The sequence below is a fragment of the Miscanthus floridulus genome, chromosome 1 (assembly GCF_019320115.1).
Source record: "Miscanthus floridulus cultivar M001 chromosome 1, ASM1932011v1, whole genome shotgun sequence".
In the NCBI taxonomy this organism is placed as follows: domain Eukaryota; kingdom Viridiplantae; phylum Streptophyta; class Magnoliopsida; order Poales; family Poaceae; genus Miscanthus; species Miscanthus floridulus.
This window is the reverse complement of record NC_089580.1, coordinates 154,796,831-154,818,072: the sequence shown is the minus strand read 5'-3', so window position 1 is coordinate 154,818,072 and position 21,242 is coordinate 154,796,831. Positions and strand designations below refer to the sequence as shown.

The window sequence follows — 21,242 nt, the reverse complement described above, 5'->3', positions numbered from 1 at the left end:
AGAAAGTGTGACCGGACGCGTCCGGTCAGTAGTGACCGGACCCTGAGTATCCAGCGTCCGGTCGATTACAGTAAGCATCCAAGAGCGACCGGACATGTCCGGTCAGTACTGACCAGACCCTGACTGCGTCTGGTCATCACTTGAAAACTGTTGCGCGGGTTGAACTGACCGGAGCGTCCGGTCAAAATGATCGGAGCGTCTGGTCATCCCGCAGAAGCTCATAACGGTTCGTTTTTTAGGCTGCCTTATAAATAGAAGCTCCACTCGTGTGTGGAGACACTTTTGCTCATCCCAACAGCTGAGAAACACGTTTGTGAGTGCCAAGAAGAGCAAGGTCCTAGTGAGGTGTTTGTGATTTGAGAATCCAAGAGTGAAACCTCATTAGTGAATCAAGAGTAGACAAGTGTGCATCCATCTTCTCATTAGGCTTCGCGTGGTCAAGTGAGAGTTCATGCTTGTTACTCTTGGTGATCGCCATCACCTAGATGGCTTGGTGGTGATTGGGAGCTTGGTGATCACCTGGCGGAGCTTGTGGGTGACCCAACTCAAGTTGTGAGCGGCTTTAGGTGATTCGCCGTGATGGAGTGTCGAAGAATCAACCCGTAGAGAGCACTTGATCCTTGCGCGGATCAAGAGGGAGCTACACCCTTGCGTGGGTGCTCCAACGAGGACTAGTGGAGAGTGGCGACTCTCCGATACCTCGGCAAAACATCGCCGCCTTCCTCTCTCCATTTACTTTGAGCATTTACTTTGAGTATTTACGTTGAGCAATTCAATACTTGTCTTTACATTCGTAGAATTGCTATGCTAAAGTAAGTTTGGAACATAGGTTGCAAGTCTTTTGTGCGTTGATTTGATAGAAACACTTTTCTAGGCACAAGGGGTTAATTGGGCTATCCGTAGGATTTGATTATTGCAAGAAAATTTAGAATTAGCCCAATTCACCCCCCTCTTGGGCATCTTGATCCTTTCAATTGGTATCAGAGCATCGTGCTCATGTTTTCTAAGCTTAACCGCTTAGAGCAAGATGTCTCATGGGGATGGGCCTCCTCCTATCTTTGAGGGGGATGATTTTTCATATTGGAAAATTCGCATGGAGGCATACCTAGAAGCTCTAGATGTTGGAATTCTTAGAGCCGCCTCTCAAGGGTTCCCAACACCTAAGAATGCCGCACAACTTCAAGGCAATGAAGTAAACTATGAAAAATGGAATGCAAAGGCTCGTAACACCATCTTTAGAGGCCTTTGCAAAGATGTGTTCAATTGTGTAAGGAACCATAAAGACGCCCATGCACTATGGTCGAGCATTTGTGCGCTCCATGAGGGAACCAAGAGTGAGCGTGAGCAATGCTATCATCTTGTAATTAAAAAGCTAAATTCTTTTGAGATGCTTCCCAAAGAAAGTGCTAATGAAATGTATTCTCGTTTAAATGTTCTTGTAGAGGAAGTCAATGGGCTTGGACTTATTCAAATGTCACCATCCGACGTTGTGAGAAAGATCTTGAGTGTCCTCCCCATTGACAAATATGGGCACATTGTGACCATGCTACATCAAGGTGATCTTTCCGCCGCTACACCAACTCAAATCTTGGGAAAGATCAATGCTCATGAGATGTATATGCACATCACACCACAAGATGGCTCACCCTCTACAAAGAAGAAAGAGAAAGATTTAGCATTCAAAGCTAGCCAAGATAAGGGCAAGGCAAGACTTGAGTATGAGAGCTCAAGTGATGAAGATGATAAAGAAAGTCTTGCTCTCATGGTGAAGAAGACCGCCAAGATGCTAAAGAAGCTAAACAAGAGTGGCATCAAGTTTGATGGCAAGAAGAAGAAGTTCTTCACTAGCTCAAGAAGAAAGCCAATCTCCGAGATGAATTGCTACAATTGTGGTGAACTTGGCCACCTAGCTCATCAATGCACAAAGCCCAAGAAAGACAAGTTCAAGAACAAGGGCAAGAAAGATGATTCAAGTGATGAAGATGAAAAGAAAAAGAACAAGCCATACAAGAAGAGAGATGGCAAAAAGAGAGACTTCTACAAGAAGAAGAAGAGTGGCAAAGCCTACATTGTCGGTGATTGGCTCACGGACATTGATTCATCAAGTGGATCATCCGATGATGAGAGTAACAATGAGAAGGTGGCCACCATTGCTATTGATCTTGCATCCTCACCACCACCATCGCCATCATCCTCTACACACAAGGTAACTAAGAGTGATGATAGTAGTGATGATGAGCAAGCTAGTGATGATGATAGCGATAGCGATGATGATTCACCCACATATGATGATCTTGTCAAAATATTAAGAAAATACACTAAGATCATTAGAAAGAGTAGAGCCACAAATGAAAAACTTGATGCTAAAAATGATTCACTCTTAGCTAAATGTGATACATTAGAAAAGGCTAATGATGAGCTCAAAGAAACAAATGATTCTATATCATCCAAACTCAAGGAGCTCAAATCTTCTAAGAAAGAGCTTAAAGATAAACATGATAAACTTGAGTGGGTGCACAATGAGCTTATCACTAGTCACAACAAGCTAAAAGATGAATATACAACTCTAAAGATCAATTATGATACCCTTGTTATTGCACAAGAATTCTTACCAAATGAGCCACATGTTGCTACTAACCATATTGTTAAGATTGATATAGCTACAACATGTGATGATTTAATTGATGAGAGCATTGAGCATGGATCTAGTAGCAAAGGCAAGCAAGTGGTTGAGTGCAATGACTATGATGAGTATGTCAAGCTCAAGAGTGACAATGAGAAGCTCATGAAAGATCTTGAAGAGATGAAAAGTTACAACACCATTGTGCTAGAAACTCTTGATCATGACAAAGAGTTGATCCTTGAGAATGAGAAGCTCAAAGAAGAAAACAAGAAACTCAAGGAAGAGAAGAACAATGATATTCTCAAGGAAGAGAACAAGAAGCTCAAGATGGAGAAAGAGCATCTCAAGGTGGGATTGAGTAAGTTTGCTAGAGGCAAGCATCTCCAAAGTGAGCTACTCATGAATACCGTCATGAAGATGGATAGAAGTGGCATTGGATATATGGCAAGTGTAGAGAAGAAGAAGGCTCAAGCTCAACACCAACAATCAAAGCCAAAGCTAAAGCCAAAGAGATGTTTTGAGTATGGACAAGAAGGCCATTTTGCTCATGAGTGTCAAACTCCACCACCACAACCCTTGTCCAAGCATGCTAGACCCTTTGCTTTCAATGCTCACTACATGCTTAGAAAAGATTCTAGTGGAAAGATGAAAGTCATGTTCTTAGGACCTCTCAATAAGAGTAGGCCTAAGAAGATTTGGGTGGCTAAGTCACTTATTGAGAAGGTGAAGGGTCCTCAACAAGTTTGGATCCCTAAAGCTTGAATCTCTTGTGTGTAGGTGAACTACAAGACCGGTGGAAGTCATTGGGTTATTGATAGTGGTTGCACTCAACATATGACCGGCGATCCTCGTATGTTCACCTCACTAGATGAAGAGGTAGATGGACAAGAGAAAATAACATTTGGAGATAATTCAAAGGGCAAGGTTAAAGGATTGGGCAAAGTGGCAATATCAAATGATCATTCCATCTCTAATGTACTCTATGTTGCATCATTGAGTTTCAACTTGCTATCCGTTGGGCAATTATGTGATCTTGGCTTTCAATGCCTATTCACCGAGAAGGAGGTTGTTGTATCCAAGGTAGATGACAATCAAGTGATATTCAATGGATTTAGATACAACAACTTATATCTAGTTGACTTCACCTCCGAAGATGCAAACTTGAAGACTTGCCTATTCTCCAAAACAACACTTGGGTGGCTATGGCATAGAAGACTTGCTCATGTTGGGATGAGCTCACTCAAGAAGCTTATGAAGAATGATTTGGTGAGAGGGTTGAAGGATGTGAAGTTTGAAAAGGACAAGCTTTGTAGTGCATGTCAAGCCGGCAAGCAAGTTGCAAACACTCATCCAACCAAAGCCTTCATGTCAACCACAAGAGTGCTAGAACTCCTACACATGGATTTATTTGGACCAACAACATACATGAGTTTGGGAGGAAATCTCTATTGTCTTGTGATTGTGGATGACTATTCAAGGTATACATGGGTGTTCTTCCTTCATGACAAATCCGAAGTTGCATCTTGTTTCAAGAAGTTTGCCAAGAGAGCTCAAAATGAATTTGAAGTGAAGCTCAAGAAGATAAGAAGTGACAATGGCAAAGAGTTTGACAACACAAATATAGAAGCTTATTGTGATGAAGTTGGAATCAAACATGAAGTCTCCGCAACCTATACTCCTCAACAAAATGGTATAGTTGAGAGAAAGAACCGGACTTTGATCACTCTTGCAAGGACAATGCTAGATGAGTACAACACCCCCGAAGCTCTATGGGCGGAAGCAATCAACACCGCATGTTATGCATCCAACCACCTATTTCAAAAGTTTCTTGTCAAGACACCATATGAGTTGCTCAATGGGAAGAAGCCGGACGTCTACTTCTTTAGGGTGTTTGGTTGCAAGTGCTACATCTACAAGAAGCAGCAACACCTAGGGAAGTTTCAAAGACGTTGTGATATAGGTTTTCTTGTTGGTTACTCATTGAAGTCCAAAGCATATAGAGTATTTAATCATGCCACCGGCTTGGTTGAAGAAACATATGATGTGGAATTTGATGAATCTAACGGCTCCCAAGGAGCACATGAGAATCTTGATGATGTAGGTGATGAACCATTGAGGAAGGCTATGAAGAATATTCTGGTGGGAGACATCAAGCCAAAAGATGATGAAGATGATGTACAAGTCATTAACCAACCCTCTTCATCAAATGTACCACAAGATGGTGAAAAATATGGGAGAGTAGAAAATGAAGATACTCATATCTTCCATGAGCAAATGGTGGTACAAGCACAAGATGTTGATGCTCCACAACCTCCTCCTCAAGTGGTCAATAGAAGAAATACACCTCTCCTACAAGATCATCCACAAGATCTCATCATAGGGAGTCCATCAAAGGGTGTAATGACTCGATCTCAAAAACTTACGTCATTTATTGCTCATCACTCTTTTATCTCTTGCTATGAGCCTACCAAGGTAGAAGAAAGCTCTTAAAGATCTGGATTGGATCAATGCCATGCATGAAGAGTTAAACAACTTCACTCACAATGAAGTTTGGACTCTTGAAGAGCGACCAAAAGGTGCAAGAGTCATTGGAACGAAGTGGGTGTTCTGCAACAAGCAAGATGATCAAGATGTTGTTGTGAGGAACAAGGCAAGACTAGTTGCAAAGGGGTTCTCTCAAGTTGAAGGTTTGGATTTTGGAGAGACCTTTGCACCGGTTGCAAGATTAGAAGCCATCCATATCCTTCTTGCATATGCATCACATCATGAAATGAAACTATATCAAATGAATGTGAAAAGTGCTTTTTAAATGGCTTTATTAATGAACTAGTCTATGTTGATCAACCTCATGGGTTTGAAGACCCTAGATATCCTAATCATGTTTATAGGTTATCCAAGGCACTATATGGGCTTAAGCAAGCCCTAAGAGCTTGGTATGAGCGCCTTCGGGACTTCCTCATTGAGAAGGGCTTCACCATTGGGAAGGTCGACACCACACTATTCACCAAGAAGCTTGATGGGCATATCTTCATTTGCCAAGTATATGTTGATAATATCATCTTTGGATCATCAAATGAAGACTCATGCAAAGAATTTGGTGAATTGATGTCGAAGAAGTTTGAGATGTCAATGATTGGTGAGCTTACATTCTTTCTTGGTTTTCAAGTCAAGCAAATGAAAGAAGGCATCTTCATCTCTCAAGAGAAATATACAAAAGATCTTCTCAAGAGATTCAAGATGGATGAATATAAGCCAATCAAGACACCAATGCCTACAAATGGACATCTCGACCTAGATGAGGGAGGTAACCCGGTTGATCAAACTCTCTACCGTTCTATGATTGGTAGCTTGTTATATTTAACCGCATCTAGGCCCGACATCATGTTTAGTGTGTGTATGTGTGCTAGATTTCAAGCTAGTCCTAAGGAAACTCATTTAATTGCTGTAAAAAGAATCCTTAGGTATCTTAAGCACACACCAAGCATGGGCCTTTGGTATCCCAAAGGAGCTTTATTTGAATTAATTGGCTATTCCAATTTGGATTACGCCGGATACAAAGTTGATAGAAAGAGCACATCCGGAGGGTGCCATTTGCTTGATAGATCACTTGTGTCTTGGTCCTCCAAGAAACAAAATAGTGTGGCTTTGTCCACCACCGAAGCGGAATACATTGCCACGGGTGCTTGTTGTGCACAAATACTATACATGAAACAAACTTTGCTAGACTATGGAGTAGTTCTAGAGAAAGTACCTCTTTTGTGCGACAATGAAAGTGCGGTAAAACTTACAAACAATCTGGTTCAACACTCTCGCACCAAGCATATAGATATCCGCCATCACTTTCTAAGAGATCATGTGGCTAAAAATGATATATCACTAGAAGGTGTAAGATCCGAAGATCAATTAGCAGATATCTTCACAAAACCGCTAGATGAGGCTACATTTTGTAGATTGCGGAATGAGCTCAATATACTTGATTTTAGTAACTTCACTAAAAATTGAGCTTGTGTTGTGCCTTGCATTCATTATAATATACAACATGCTTAGTTTGTGGCAATGCATTTAGGGCTTGTCTAACATGGTTAAGATAACCGCCGAAAAGCGTGTGAAGAAGCTTAACCTTGGATCAAACTTGACAAGCAACTAGTTTTACTTACAAGTATTACATATGCATGAATGTTATTTTGTCGTTTTGTTCCATTTGCCCTCTTGTTGCCTATTTTCTTAAAAAGAATTATAGCCTAAGGCAAAATATTTTGAAAAATATGAGGGTTTAAGAGAGGTCACTCACATCAGTCCCAATTGGTGTTTATTTGGATCTTATTCAAGTTGGAACTTGATTGGGAATAGGCAGCGAGAAGGAAGTTTGAAGATTTGTTGGAAAAGGTGCACCGGACGCTGCACCGAACGCTGCTGTCCAGTGTCCGGTCAGTTCACAGGAGGTGAACTGCTGGTGAAGGAGTGATCAAACGCTATGTCTGTGCGTCCGGTCAGGAAGGGTTCAGCGTTCGGTCGATCAAAGGAAGACCAAGTTGCACTAATCGGACCCTGCCTGCGTCCGGTCATGGACCACCGGATGCGTTTGGTCCTGATTCTAGAGGATTTGGACCTTTCTGGAATCGACCGGACGTTGGGTGGTAGCGTCCGGTCGCTACCACCAGAGCGTCCAGTTAGTGGATCTCGCGCGGTTTCAGGACTCTTTCCGTTTCCTTCTCTGTCGCATCGGGGGATCTATTTATATCGGCCGTTCTTTCGTTTTGACTCCCCGTGACCTAGCCCTAGCTCTTGCCGCCGCCTCCTGCGCCTCCTCAGCTCGCCAGCCGCACGCCGCCATGCTCCTACCTCGTCGTGCCACCACGACCCTGTGCCGGCCACCTTGTGCCTTCCCGCGCGCCACCGTGCCAGCACAGCCCGCACCGCCGTAGCTCGCACACCACCACGCTCGCCCGGTCCTCTCGCCACCGCGCCGCCTGAGAGCCTGCTGCCAAGTCTCACCGCATCATCAAGAGACGTGTGACCTAGCCCTACCTCCTTCATCTTGGGTCACCAGTTCATCACTGCTCCTTGTAACCCTAGCCCCTACCGGTTCCGAGGATTCCCCCCACGTGTCGCATCTTATCTTTTCTCGGATCACTGATCGTCAGCGAGTCGGTTCCATTGTGGTTCTTATGGCAGTTGGCAGTCAACTCGGAGCCAAGCTCGTGAGTACGGATCGAGGCTAAGCCTTGAAAGCGGTAGTTTGACAGTTGATATTCATCAGCGACAGTTCACCATCTCGTCAGTTCAGATGGCTCGCACCAAGAACGTTGGGGGTGGCCCAGGTGACGATGATCGGAGGCCCCTGCCTCGCTAGCCAGCTGGATCAAAGGGCAAGTCAACCAAGCAGGTAACATCCAAGAAGCAGAAGTACCCAGATGCGGAAACAGCGAGAGCAGCAACTGTTGCAGAGGCCGCAGAGCGTGCCGAGAGAGGTGGTGCCCGCAGCGGAGTTGTCATTGCAGATCAGCCGGTTTCACCAGCAGTCAGAGCTACGATTGAGGAGGTTGAGCGTCGACACGGTAGTCCAGCTGGGACTGCCATGTTTGTAGGATGACGGGTTGCCATTGAGGAAGGCCCATCAGTAGAGCAGGAGCCAGTTCAGCAGACTCAAGAGGGTGAGCAGGCCCAGCAGACTCAGGAGGCTGAGGAGACCGAGCTGGCACCCTAGCTTCACCACTCTAGACGGACCCGTGTACCAGTCTCGCCGAGGCCACCGACACAGCGGAGGGGATCACGTCCTCCACCTAGACCACAGGGTCCACCTCCAGTGGCACACCTCGACTTGAGGGCCGCTATAGCCAGGTAGGTTCAGCAGCTGCGTTTTGTTGAGTTTGAGGTTTGGTTTCCTCCGAGGAGGGATGAGAGAGCAGCTGAGGGTTTCTACACGCCACTGCAGGAAGATTTCTATAATGCTTATCTCAACAGTGGGGCAGTGTTTAGATCTCAGAGAGTCTGTACGATAGAGTCTATTATGACAGCCGCCGGAGAGCACATTCAGCCCTACTTATCATATTTGCCAGGACTGACTGATTTGATTGGACGGACGGGGATATATGTACCATCTTGGGTTCGTCAGTTTTATGCTTCACTCTTCATCGATCCACATCACAGATTCATTCACTTTGCTTTCAGAGGCAAAGACTACAGAGTGACGAGTGGTAGGGCCAGAGAGATACTGAGGCTACAAGAGCAGCCTGTCAAGATGCATGAGGTTTGTTATGGATAGTAGGAGCCTCCCAGGCGTCCTCATGGAGGGTTGGTGCCTCCTACAGATTTAGTGTGACATTGCTTCAAGGAGCCTTTTGGAGAGGGGTCAAGCAGGAACCCCAGTGACTTGACTCCTACAGCGAGAGTGCTAGAGGCCATTATCAGGAGGACACTGCTTCCTAGGTTGGGATATAGAGAGGGCCTAACTCGCTTACAGCTCTGGCTTCTTAATGCCCTGATGCAGCAGACAGTATTTGATATCTAGGACCTCCTTCTTTCAGAGATGGAGGATACTATAGCTGAGGGATTCAAGGGTCGCAGGCAGCTTCCCTATGCTCACTGGATCACGTTCCTCATTCGTAGAGTAGTGCTTGATAAGCCCCCTGGTATGATGGATGAGTATACAAGTGCCACCACAGAGTTCCCAGCTTACAACCTATCACAGAGGATCAGACACACCACTCCTCAGGCACCCAGACAGCCTAGCCGTCGTCTCGACATGCTAGAGTCTGTAGCTTAGCAGGATGAGATCATCAGAGGGATTGTAGCCACTGAGGAGGAGGAGCTAGAGGCACAGCAGGAGGTGAGCGAGTACAGTGATAGCTCTAACGATGACTATCTACTTATTCCTCAGATGCCTCCATGCAGACACGATGCAGAGGCCGGTAGCTCCAATTCTGCTCCACCTGCTCCGTAGATAGACCCCGCTCTCATTGCTATTCTTGAGCGGATGTAGCAGACATAGGATAGACAGGCACAGGAGACAGCTGCTACTTTTGCCCAGTTTCAGACTCGACAGGATGAGTTCCAGAGGCAGCAGCAGGCCATGCAGCAGCAGCAGTAGTAGATGCATCAGCAGCAGATACTCTTACAGTAGCAGCTTATGGGTTTCATGAAGCATGTAGTGACAGCTCTTGGGGCCCCACAGCCACAGCTTTCGCCCTAGCTTGCTCCACCTGCCACCACTTTGACGACTCCAGCAGTACAGCCCAGTGGGCTCCAGAGTCAGGGACAGCCTCCAGCTTAGTTTGCTTCACCTCTTGTACAGGTGTCCCAGTGGTTAGCCTCACCTGTGGTAGCCCCGTAGTTCACTCCACTTCAGACGGGCTTCACACCAGAGCAGTCTTCCTCGCTATTTGTGCCTGACATGTCAGTGTCTAGGAGTCTTGGAGCATCTTTCAGCGAGTTGACCGGCATGCCTACTCCGCCTCACATGCATACCACCGGTCCGTCTACAGCAGCCCCAATCGCTGTGACTACTCAGAGGCTCCCCTCGTCTGTCGCCTCGTCAGATCCTACGACAGACATACTAGCAGCTTCACAGGCAGCACTAGCCCTAGCTTAGACCCAGACCGCTTCAGCGACACTTCCTGCCACAGAGGGTCAGTTAGTTCAGAGCTCAGGGTCAGATGATGATGGTGCCCAGTTCCAGCTTGCCCCCACGTTCTTCAGCACCCGGCTCATCCGCTGCAGCCTCGCCGACCGACCCCTAGGTTTTGGTGTTTGACGCCAAAGGGGGAGAGGGTGTTCGAGTATGTAGTCTTAGGGGGGCTACATTTAGGGGGAGCTAGTTATCTAGTATTAGCTTATTATATACATTTGGAGTTTTTATTTGTGTGATATACTATTACTTATGCATTTGTGTGTTTACTTTCATGCATACTATTATATATATGTGGTAGTGCTATCTACATGATTGTGAAATATGACATGTGTGCTTTCTACTTTGCATTATTTAAATGTCATATCACTTGTGCTATGCTCATTTGCTTTTGCTTCCACGTTTAAACTTCAAAGCAAATGAGCTTTGTTATCTGTACTCATGCTTAATTAATATCCTTTGAGTACATTGCGTTGGCTTGGGTCATATAAGCTTGACTAACACTTTTGTTCTTATCGACAAAAGCTTATATGAACCAAGCCCATCAAAAACCTCACTCTTTAACATACTCGAGGTGGTATTGTTATCAATCACCAAAAAGGGGGAGATTGAAAGCATCTAGGCCCCTAGTTGGATTTTGGTGATTAATGTCAATACAAGATTACTATGACTAACATGTGTTTTGTAGAGGCAAATAAAGTTAGGTCATGGTAATGGAGATCGATTAGGCAATCGAGGTTGTCATGCCCCTACGATGGAAATCGTTTCGGTTTTCAAAGGATTGACGACAAAGTTAAGGATGACTAGTTCTAAGTGTCGATTGGAGTTGGAGAGGCACCTAGAATAGTTTAGGACTTAGTTTTTCCTTTGGCCGTACTATTAAGGGGAGTATGAACGGGTAGCTTGACCTAGTTGAGTCTAGTGAGTTAGGTGTGGTGCACACTTGTTAAAACTAGCTCTAGGTAGCTCCTATGAATGCCTAAGATCCTTTGGAACAAACTTCATTCACATATGATCGAGAGCTGGAAGTGAATGGAGGGTCAAATACTGACCGGACGTTGGCTCCGGTGCGACCGAACGCTGGCCGCAGGGTCTAGTTAGTTCATTTGACCGAGGAGAACAAGTCTGATGTGACCGGACGCTGAAGGTCAATGTGACCGGACGCTGAGGGCCAGCGTTCAGTCGACTCCAGTAAGGGTCCAGACTTGAGAAAGTGTGACCGAACACGTCCGGTCAGTAGTGATCGGACCCTGAGTATCCAGCGTCCGATCGATTATAGTAAGCATCCAAGAGCGACCGAACATGTCTGGTCAGTACTGACCAGACCCTAACTGCGTCCGGTCATCACTTGAAAACTGTTGCACGGGTTGAACTGACCGGAGCATCCGGTCATCCCGCAGAAGCTCATAACAGTTCGTTTTTCAGGCTGCCTTATAAATAGAAGCTCCACTCGTGTGTGGAGACACTTTTGCTCATTCCAACAGCTGAGAAACACATTTGTGAGTGCCAAGAAGAGCAAGGTCCTAGTGAGGTGTTTGTGATTTGAGAATCCAAGAGTGAAACCTCATTAGTGAATCAAGAGTAGACAAGTGTGTATCCATCTTCTCATTAGGCTTCGCGTGGTCAAGTGAGAGTTTGTGCTTATTACTCTTAGTGATCGCCATCACCTAAACGGCTTGGTGGTGATTGGGAGCTTGGTGATCACCCATCGGAGCTTGTGGGTGACCCAACTCAAGTTGTGAGCAGCTTTAGGTGATTCGCCGCGACGGAGTGTCGAAGAATCAACCCATAGAGAGCACTTGATCCTTGCGCGGATCAAGGGGGAGCTACACCCTTGCGCGGGTGCTCCAACGAGGACTAGTGGAGAGTGGCGACTCTCCGATACCTCGGCAAAACATCGCCGCCTTCCTCTCTCCATTTACTTTGAGCATTTACTTTGAGTATTTACGTTGAGCAATTCAATACTTGTCTTTACATTCGTAGAATTACTATGCTAAAGTAAGTTTGGAACATAGGTTGCAAGTCTTTTGTGCGTTGATTTGATAGAAACACTTTTCTAGGCATAAGGGGTTAATTGGGCTATCCGTAGGATTTGATTATTGCAAGAAAATTTAGAATTAGCCCAATTCACCCCCCCCCTCTTGGGCATCTTGATCCTTTCAATATCTTATACAGGGTATTGTAGGATTGGTTGTGATTCAATAATTTCTATCAAACAGAATCAACCAAATAAAGAGGAAGCTCAACACCAGTTTATGAAGTTATGGCTGACAAGACTCTGCGTGAGTTCTCTGCTTCAAGCACCGAGAACATTCGCACTGGACCAACACTCAAAACTGATAATCTTGAGTTTGAGCTCAAGCCAAGCCTCATCAACATGGTGCAAGCTACCCCATTTAGCGGAAAGTCACATGAAGATGCTAGTGCTCATCTTCATAATTTTCTAGAGATAAGTAGCACGGTCGTCATCAAGGACGTTGCTCAAGACATCATACTACTTCGCTTATTTCCATTCTCACTTATGGGAAGAGCAAAGCAATGGTTCTACACTAACAAAGATCATATCAATACATGGGCAAAGTGTTCAAAGGCCTTCCTAGAAAAGTTTTTCCCTTTAGGCAAGACCAATGCCTTAAGAGGAAAGATTTCAAACTTCCAACAGCAGAGAGGAGATACCATTCTAGAAGCGTGGGAACATTTTCAAGAATATGTTTCAGATTGCCCTCATCATGGAATGAAAGATTGGTTGCTCATGCAAAGTTTCTACCATGGATTAACTCAGAAAGCTCACAAACAACTCGATGCCACTGCTGGAGGATCATTTATGTCACTTACTCTTGGAAAAGCTAAAACTCTTATAAAGAAGATAGCCTCTAATCAAGGCTGGTCATTGTCGGTGTTTCGGATCACCGGCTAGTAAATTTGTATCTGCATGTCTAGCCTGGATGGTGTGCTTGGAGGACGTAAGGTTTTATACTAGTTCAGGCGGAATGTCCCTACGTCCAGTCTGCTGCTGCTCGAGTTACCGACACTTAGTTTGTAGTAGGAGTTACAAACGAGTGGGAGAGGGAGAAGGTCCCAAGTCTATGGTGGAAGGATTGAAGAGTGCTGAGAGTCTGCTATGCTATGTGCTCGTTCTCCCTCCCCCTCATTCTTGGGGTGTACCGCTTCCCCTTTTATAGGTGAATGGGAAGGAACAAGTTACAGAGAGAAAGAAAGGAGAAAAACGAGAGAGAAGAAGGCCTCCAGGGCCAACGGGTCCTTATCCTTCATGCAGGTCCCATCGACGCTGTAGATGGTGATGGGGATGGCTCCATGTTAGGCTCCTATTCACCACTGGTGGCATGCCCCGACATCATCAGCTGGTCGTGGCGTCCCATCCCGTCTCGGTCGATATGCCGGTCAGCGGCTGTACGAGGAGTAGGCAGCACAATGATCACGCACCCATCACTGTTGGCGATATGAACCCCTAGGCATGGCCTAACATGGCCATGGGTCACGTCAAGACATGCCTGCTTCCCGCCCGGCGTTAGAAGTTTGACGCCAGGGTCGTACCTTCTGACCCATAGTGGTTGGAGGCGGTATGGGTCCCTGTCGGGCGAGAACAAGCCCGCGCCCCAGGGGTCGGGCGGGACAGAGCCTACGCCCTCAGGGTCAGGCGACATGGCTCCCGTTCCCTCGGGGTCGGGCGACCCGGGTGTAACACCTTTGGTGTTACGAGCTCATTAGCGCAGCGATTTAGGCATAAGTAAAATTTTCGAAAATGAGTTTTTCAAAAATTTTGATTTAAAATGTACTTGATGCGATAAGTGAATCCGGTGTATGACTTAGTTTTGTGGACTTGAATAAACGGCCAAGTTAAAATACTCAGTGCGTAAAGATATTTAGGAATGTTGAACGACGATACTAGCAAATGGTTTGTTCTATTAGATTAAGCATGAAAAACAACTTTTATAAATAAAATAAAATCCATTAATAAATAAATAAAATGATATATATAAGTATATTCAGTAGCCAGCTACAAAATAAGTTATTCTATAGCCACCTCTATTTACGATAATTTTATATACTAATTTACGATAATGTCAATACATATTTACGATAGTTGGGTTACTATAACATATGAGGATATTTACCATAACGTTATAGTAAACCACTTACTAAGGAGTTATTATAATCTCATAAATTAACATAATAATTATCGTAACTCAAAGTGGCTACAGAATAAGTTATTTTATAGCCAGCTACAGAGTAGTAGTTCTATAGGGAGAGTATATTCAGTAGACAGCTACAAAATAAGTTATTCTGTAGCCACCTCCATTTACGATAATTTTATATACTAATTTATGATAATATCAATACATATTTACGATAGTTGGGTTACTATAACACATAGAGATATTTATCATAATGTTATAGTAAACCACTTAGTAAGGAGTTACTATAATCTCGTAAATTAACATAGTAATTATCGTAACTCAAAGTGGCTACAGAACAAAATAGCTTATTCTGTAGCCACTTTGAGTTACGATAATTACTATGTTAATTTACGAGATTATAATAACGCCTTACTAAGTGGTTTACTATAACATTATGGTAAATATCCCTATGTGTTATAGTAACCCAACTATCGTAAATATGTATTGATATTATCGTAAATTAGTATATAAAATTATCGTAAACGGAGGTAGCTACAGAATAACTTATTTTATAGCTGGCTACTGAATATATTCTCCATATATATAGACCTATTCATATGGACAGCTTGTATACAAGTGTAAACACCAAGAAAGGACAATATTCCTGGTGTCAAAAATGAACAGAGACACAATAAGTTGACCTTCAAAAAATATATAAAAAAACAAGTTGTTATTATTTGAACGGGGCAATTTGAATGCATTCCTGGCCCTTTTATCAATTATATACATGCACACAACAAGCAATGACATGCCCATTTGAGTACATTTTAAATTTAACCGATGAGGGGGCTCCTTTGAAGAATTGACTTATTTCTAAGAAATGAAGGGATAATCTAGCTAGCAGAACAGCTCCTCAAGTTCTCGACGAACAGTATGCTTATTATTACTTATTAATACTGGCCCTCCACTCCACCTCAAATATTCTCTTCTTTAAATTACAGAAGAGACATTGAGTGTGTGCAATTGGTTGAAAGCAGATCATGCAATGGAACATTCCCATGAAGAGAAAATTTAATAGATTCAGTCACCAGGAGAAGGAAGAAACCACAGGCGGCACGCAGCTACAGCAACTTAAACAAGATATACATTTGCAGGTCAAAATGTCAAATGGTCAGCTAATGGCGGTTGCAGCCTCCATGCATGTTCTGTAACAGCTATCTCTCTAATCAGTTCGTACTCCATAATACACCATGGATCCAATTAAGGCCTTGTTTAGATGCATGTGTATCCACTTTAATCCACGTGTGTTCATATTGATTTAGATAAATACATGTGCATCCAAACAAGACCTAAATACACCATGGATCCAACTAACACGTACGTATAGACGTCGTCACGGCATCTCCTTGTATAAATAGCCACCCTTACAAAGGCATTTCATCACTCAGCTCTTAGCTCTCACGCACTCTCAGGTAGAAAAGGGGTCGGGGCAATTAGAGAAGAATTTATTTGGCGTTCTGACTGAGCAGCCAAGAGGACACACACAATGGCTGCTTCGTTCAAGCTTGCGGTGGCGGTGACATGGGCCTTGGTCCTTGCGACGACGGCGTGCCAGGGCCTTGACGTGGGATACTACAAGAAGACATGCCCCCGCGTGGAGCACATTGTCCGCGACGAGGTGAAGAAGTTCGTCTACAAGAACGCCGGCATGGGCGCTGGCCTCATCCGCATGCTCTTCCACGACTGCTTCGTTCAGGTACGCCGTACGCAGCAATATCGACCATGCATGAATGCACCAAGTACAAATGTACAATGGAGAGAGCGAGGCTGACACGACATGCAAACATATACAGGGATGTGACGGCTCTGTGCTCCTGGACCCGACGCCGGCGAACCCGCAGCCGGAGAAGCTCAGCCCACCAAACTTTCCAAGCCTGCGCGGCTTCGAGGTCATCGACGTCGCCAAGGACGCCGTCGAGAAGGCCTGCCCGGGCGTGGTCTCCTGCGCGGACATCGTCGCCTTCGCCGCCCGTGACGCCGCCTACTTCCTCAGCAGGTTCAACGTGAAGATCGACATGCCCGCCGGCCGCCTCGACGGCCGCGTCTCCAACGCCTCGGAGGCCCTGGACAACCTGCCGCCACCCGTCTTCAACGTCACCGATCTCATCGCCTCCTTCGCCGCCAAGGGGCTCGGCGTCGAGGACATGGTCGTGCTCTCCGGCGCGCACACCGTCGGCCGCTCCCACTGCTCGTCCTTCGTCCCCGACCGCCTCGCCGTCCCCTCTGACATCAACGCTGGGTTTGCCAACTTCCTCCGGAGGCGGTGCCCTGCCAACCCGGCCCCGGCCAACGACCCCACCGTGAACCAGGACATCGTCACCCCCAACGCGCTCGACAACCAGTACTACAAGAACGTGCTCGCGCACAAGGTTCTCTTCACGTCCGACGCCGCGCTGCTCACCACGCCGGCCACGGCCAAGATGGTCGGTGACAACGCCAACATCCCCGGGTGGTGGGAGGACAAGTTTAAGAAGGCCTTCGTCAAGATGTCCCAGATTGAGGTGAAAACCCGTAACCAGGGAGAGATCAGGAAGTACTGCAGGGCTGTCAACACTAAATAATGATATCTACGCTACTAGGCAGCTAGATGCTGCCATGCCCGCAATGCCCTTCGTTTGCAGGATTCCGCGCACCTTGATCTTTTTTTCTTTTAAAAAAATATATATTTGTACTATTAATTTTTTTTTCTTTTGCTATATACTACTACATGTTATTGTAAACTTTTATTTACTTGCTCTGTTATTGGACAGTGTGTAATTATTGTCTACTTTAATTTTTCTATATAACGATGGGACACTCATTTTGACGTGCTAGTCTTGTGACTTAGACCTTCTTTTTCTATATATAACTTGTATTATTTTAGAAAGAGAAATGTGTATTGAGACTTGACGTCCACAAAATAGACTATACTCTCATCTGTCACGAATAAGTAAGGTTTTTGTATTGTCTAAAGTTTCCATTCTAAATTTTGATACACTTTAGGTGTCAACTAAGGTCTTATTTTTTTTGACGAAGCGAAAATACACAAAGTTTGGAAGAATGCATAGCATCCAAAATATATAGTGGTCAAACACGGATGTTGACCAGGCCAGGGAAGATCACCCAACATCTGTGTCTTCTCTCCTGATATTCCGTTGCCACTCCAACCTCTTTGGTTGCCACTCGACTTCTACCTATCGGGGTATGAGTCCAAGTCTTCCCATATAGACATGTGGCTATACAAATAATATTATGTGAGATGTCAAATGAACGGTCTTTATATGATCGAGTGAAGTATCTCGCAACACGAACCCTCACTCGGCGATCCTGCCAAAGGTATCCCACAACATGTGAGTTACCTCTACTCGCCCTCGTCGAGTGTGTAAATTTAATCTGACATGGAAGTAATTTGTGCACAATCTTGTTTCTCACATGATTGACTTGCATAAGTTTTGTTCCTGGACTAGTGCACAAATTCTTGTGGGTCAATTCTCTTTTAGGAAGATCATGTCTAAGTTGTTGTGAGGTGAGATATAGCGAGATAGAAGTGTTTTCTTCCCTTCTTGATTAAGTATTGCTTGGAGGATTTCGTTCTGAGCAAAGATGCTAAAACCCTTTGCCTCACATCTCCTCTATCAATGGTTTTACATTTCCTACCAAAGCCATACGTTTCTGCAATATGTATTAACTAGTAATGGTGTTGAATGCCCAACAAAATTACCTAATTGAGGGTCTAGCTGGGAACTTGGTGGATAAGGGGGTAGCTATTCTGTAATATGCAGATGATACAATTTTGTGCATCAAAGATTACCTTGACATGGATAGAAACATGTATTGTTTGTTGCATATATATGAAATGCTTTCTAGCCTAAAGATTAACTTCCCTAAGGCCTTGTTTGGATGCGCATGTATCCACTTCAACCCATATGTGGATTGAGACAAATACATGCACATCCAAACAAGGCCTAAAAGTGATGTCATATGGTAAACGATGATTGTGAAAAAATAAACATGTATGCTAAGATGTTTAATTATCAAATGGGGTTGTTCCAGTCCGATATATGAGACCGGGATACCTCACCGCCTGGTATTCCGACCCACGCTTACCTACCGGGCCGAAGACGACGAGGAATGAGGCCCACGTACGCCTGCCTAAAAGTGGTGTGGCCTTTTTATAAGCACTGCTACTTGACATGATGCCTAGGCAAAATACTACGGGGTATGTTTTTGTTAGGCTAGCTGTTTGTTGGTTAATGAATGTGCAACTTGTGAGCAAAATACTACTATAGTGAATGTGCAAACATGGCTGCCACAAAGGCACAAACTAGCCGTCGCAAAAAAAAAAAGGCACAAACTAGCCGGCTGGCTCACCATTTGACCACAGCTGCAATGTTAGTATGTTACTAAATACTCATTGCAAAACTACTACCCAGCAATTCATATGAGATAAGTATGTCATCATGGCAACCACAAACTGATGATGATCAACATTGAAGTTAGCTGTTTGACATTAAACATGGGTTATACTAATGTGAGTGACATGATGTTTTTGTCACTATTATCTTATTATGCACAAGCTTGTACTGTTGTGTTTGTAAAGCGATAAACTAACGTTGGACTTAGTACAGATCCCTAAACAGTAAGAGCAATTCTCAAAAGTCTCAATATGACAGCTAGCAGTTCCGAATTCGTGGGCGTTTTGATCGAAATTATAGCAAGTTCTCACATAGAGCGCATCTCAACCTTTAACAGCCGGAAACGTGGAACAAAGCTGCTAAGATCCCAACACTACTGAAACACCTATTGCTTTTATTTCCTGACTGAATTCAAGTGAAGTATACAGTTAACCAGAATATAATGTTCTATGGATAAATGAACCAGAATGGGATGTAGTTGACTTAGCTTGGAACGTTCCCTCCCAGGAAGAATAATGCCAAGCAATAACACCTCAAATTGGCAGAAAGAATCGATCTTTACGCACACTACTATTACTAGATAAGTACTCCGTATTCAATTAGCTTAGTACACTTGTTTCTTAAACAAAAGAAAGCTACTGTAGAACACATATGTAAATGTAGGACGGCACATCAACAAACTTTGGGTTCTTTGTTTTTAACAGGCCATATACAGAATGTTCCTTGCCGCCAGCTTAGCATTATTGAGAGTAGGGAAACAGATGGTGAAATGAAACCCAGGCACCCAGCAGGCCAGCAAATACGCGCGTGAGGTCAGCGAGTTATATGGGCCAGAGGCCCAGAGTGGTCGGCACAGGCCGTGACCCACGTCACTTTTGCGTCATGAAGCAAGCAGGGCCGAGCTCCGATCACGAATATGGGCGGACCAATGCAGAACACTCGCAAAACTGGCCTGCTTATGTCGTTTTTAGCTGGACGACCTGTCGGCTTCCATCTCTGCTTGCTACGCATCGAAAGGACGAGTATTTGGGCCGATACTCTTTGGGCTGACACTCTGACCCGATATTTGTTACGCATAAACACAGCCCATAGTCATATATGATTAATCAAGAGCCTCTCTCTCTCTCTCTCCAAAACGAAATGAAAACAAGGATAATGTACTTCTGAAAAATACAAGTAGGAAACATGTGGGTATGGCCTCACGTACCCACAAGACAAGACATGGACCACGCTCCAAAGGTGGCCCAGCCCACAAGATCAGTGCACCGCAAGACTACATGAAGATGCGATTTATTGTATAATATCAAATATGATATTTTTCTTGTAACCCTACCTCTCCAGAGTATATAAGGAGAGGCAGGGGTTCCCTAGACGGGATATCGAATCTGATACATAATCAATACAAAATAACAGAGCACAGGATATAGGGTGTTACAAGCTGGCGGCCTGAACATGTATAAATCTTATGTCTGGTGTCTATGTTACCATCTGGTTCGTATCACGCACACTTCCACCGATTCATCTACTACCGTGGGTATACCCCTCGGTAGACTGCAAACTAGATTTCGTCGATAGTGGTGCACTAGGTAGGAGGTGTGCTGATTCGTATCACGCGCACCTCAACCGATTCATCTACTACCGTAGGTATACCTCTCGGTAGACTGTAGACTAGATTTCGTCGATAGTGGCACGCCAGATATGAGGATGTGCGTGATGTTTCATGACGAACTAGATGACGTACCTCAAGACCAACATCCTTTGCAGCAACTCATCTTGCTGCGACGGCCTCCTTCAACAACATCTACAGCGAATCGGCGACGGCGTTCAACATCGTGCGCGACAGCCGTCATCAAATCCATCTATAAGTTGGAGCTTGACTGATGGTCCACGAATTCATCGCCCGATTGCACACGTGGAAATCGATCAGTTCAGCATGGTCTAACTCACGCATCTAGGTGGAATAATTATCACTGAGTTGCAGACGCTGCCGCTCCATCGTTGCTGCTGCGTCGAAGCGGAGTCGGTTTCCTTCTTCGAGTTGGTTTTGGAGCCAGAGAAAATCAATCTACAAAGGCTGCTGACTGTTGTGTTGTCAGATCGAGTACTGACATCGGCACCATTGTATGATCGTATACATGTGCTACGACAACAAGCTAGCAAGAGGCATGCAAGCTGATGGAGATTACCCATACGTGATTCCAAGCCAATAGTAAGCAAGTGAGGCCAAAGCATTTGTGCATATGCATGCACATATAGATCAACACATGTACATACTTACGTGTGTTTCTATCGGCCGAGCTGCCTCAGATCGGCTGCTGCTCATCTACATATTCAACACAAGACCAAAAGCAGAGCAGCTAAACGAGTTGCCTCGGACTACTCGCCAGTGACCGTCTGCC

General features: G+C 44.8%; 1 protein-coding gene and 1 non-coding gene across 2 annotated transcripts; one reads left to right on the top strand and one right to left on the bottom strand.

The window, feature by feature from the left end:
• Positions 1-12,878: 12,878 nt before the first annotated feature.
• On the bottom strand, positions 12,879-12,985 carry LOC136511185 (small nucleolar RNA R71). The gene has a single exon (XR_010772659.1). It is a non-coding gene; the product is annotated as a small nucleolar RNA R71 (small nucleolar RNA).
• A 2,950-nt stretch (positions 12,986-15,935) lies between these two features.
• On the top strand, positions 15,936-17,010 carry LOC136465834 (peroxidase 2-like). The gene is made up of 2 exons (XM_066464419.1): positions 15,936-16,145; positions 16,243-17,010. Exons 1-2 carry the CDS (start codon positions 15,936-15,938, stop codon positions 17,008-17,010), a joined length of 978 nt encoding a protein of 325 aa, XP_066320516.1.
• Positions 17,011-21,242: the final 4,232 nt, after the last annotated feature.

Coding starts and splice junctions, on each gene's coding strand:
- LOC136465834 (XM_066464419.1), top strand. CDS start 15,936: ATGGCTGCTTCGTTCAAGCTTGCGGTGGCGGTGACATGGGCCTTGGTC. Junction 16,146..16,242: donor TCCACGACTGCTTCGTTCAG/GTACGCCGTACG, acceptor AAACATATACAG/GGATGTGACGGCTCTGTGCT.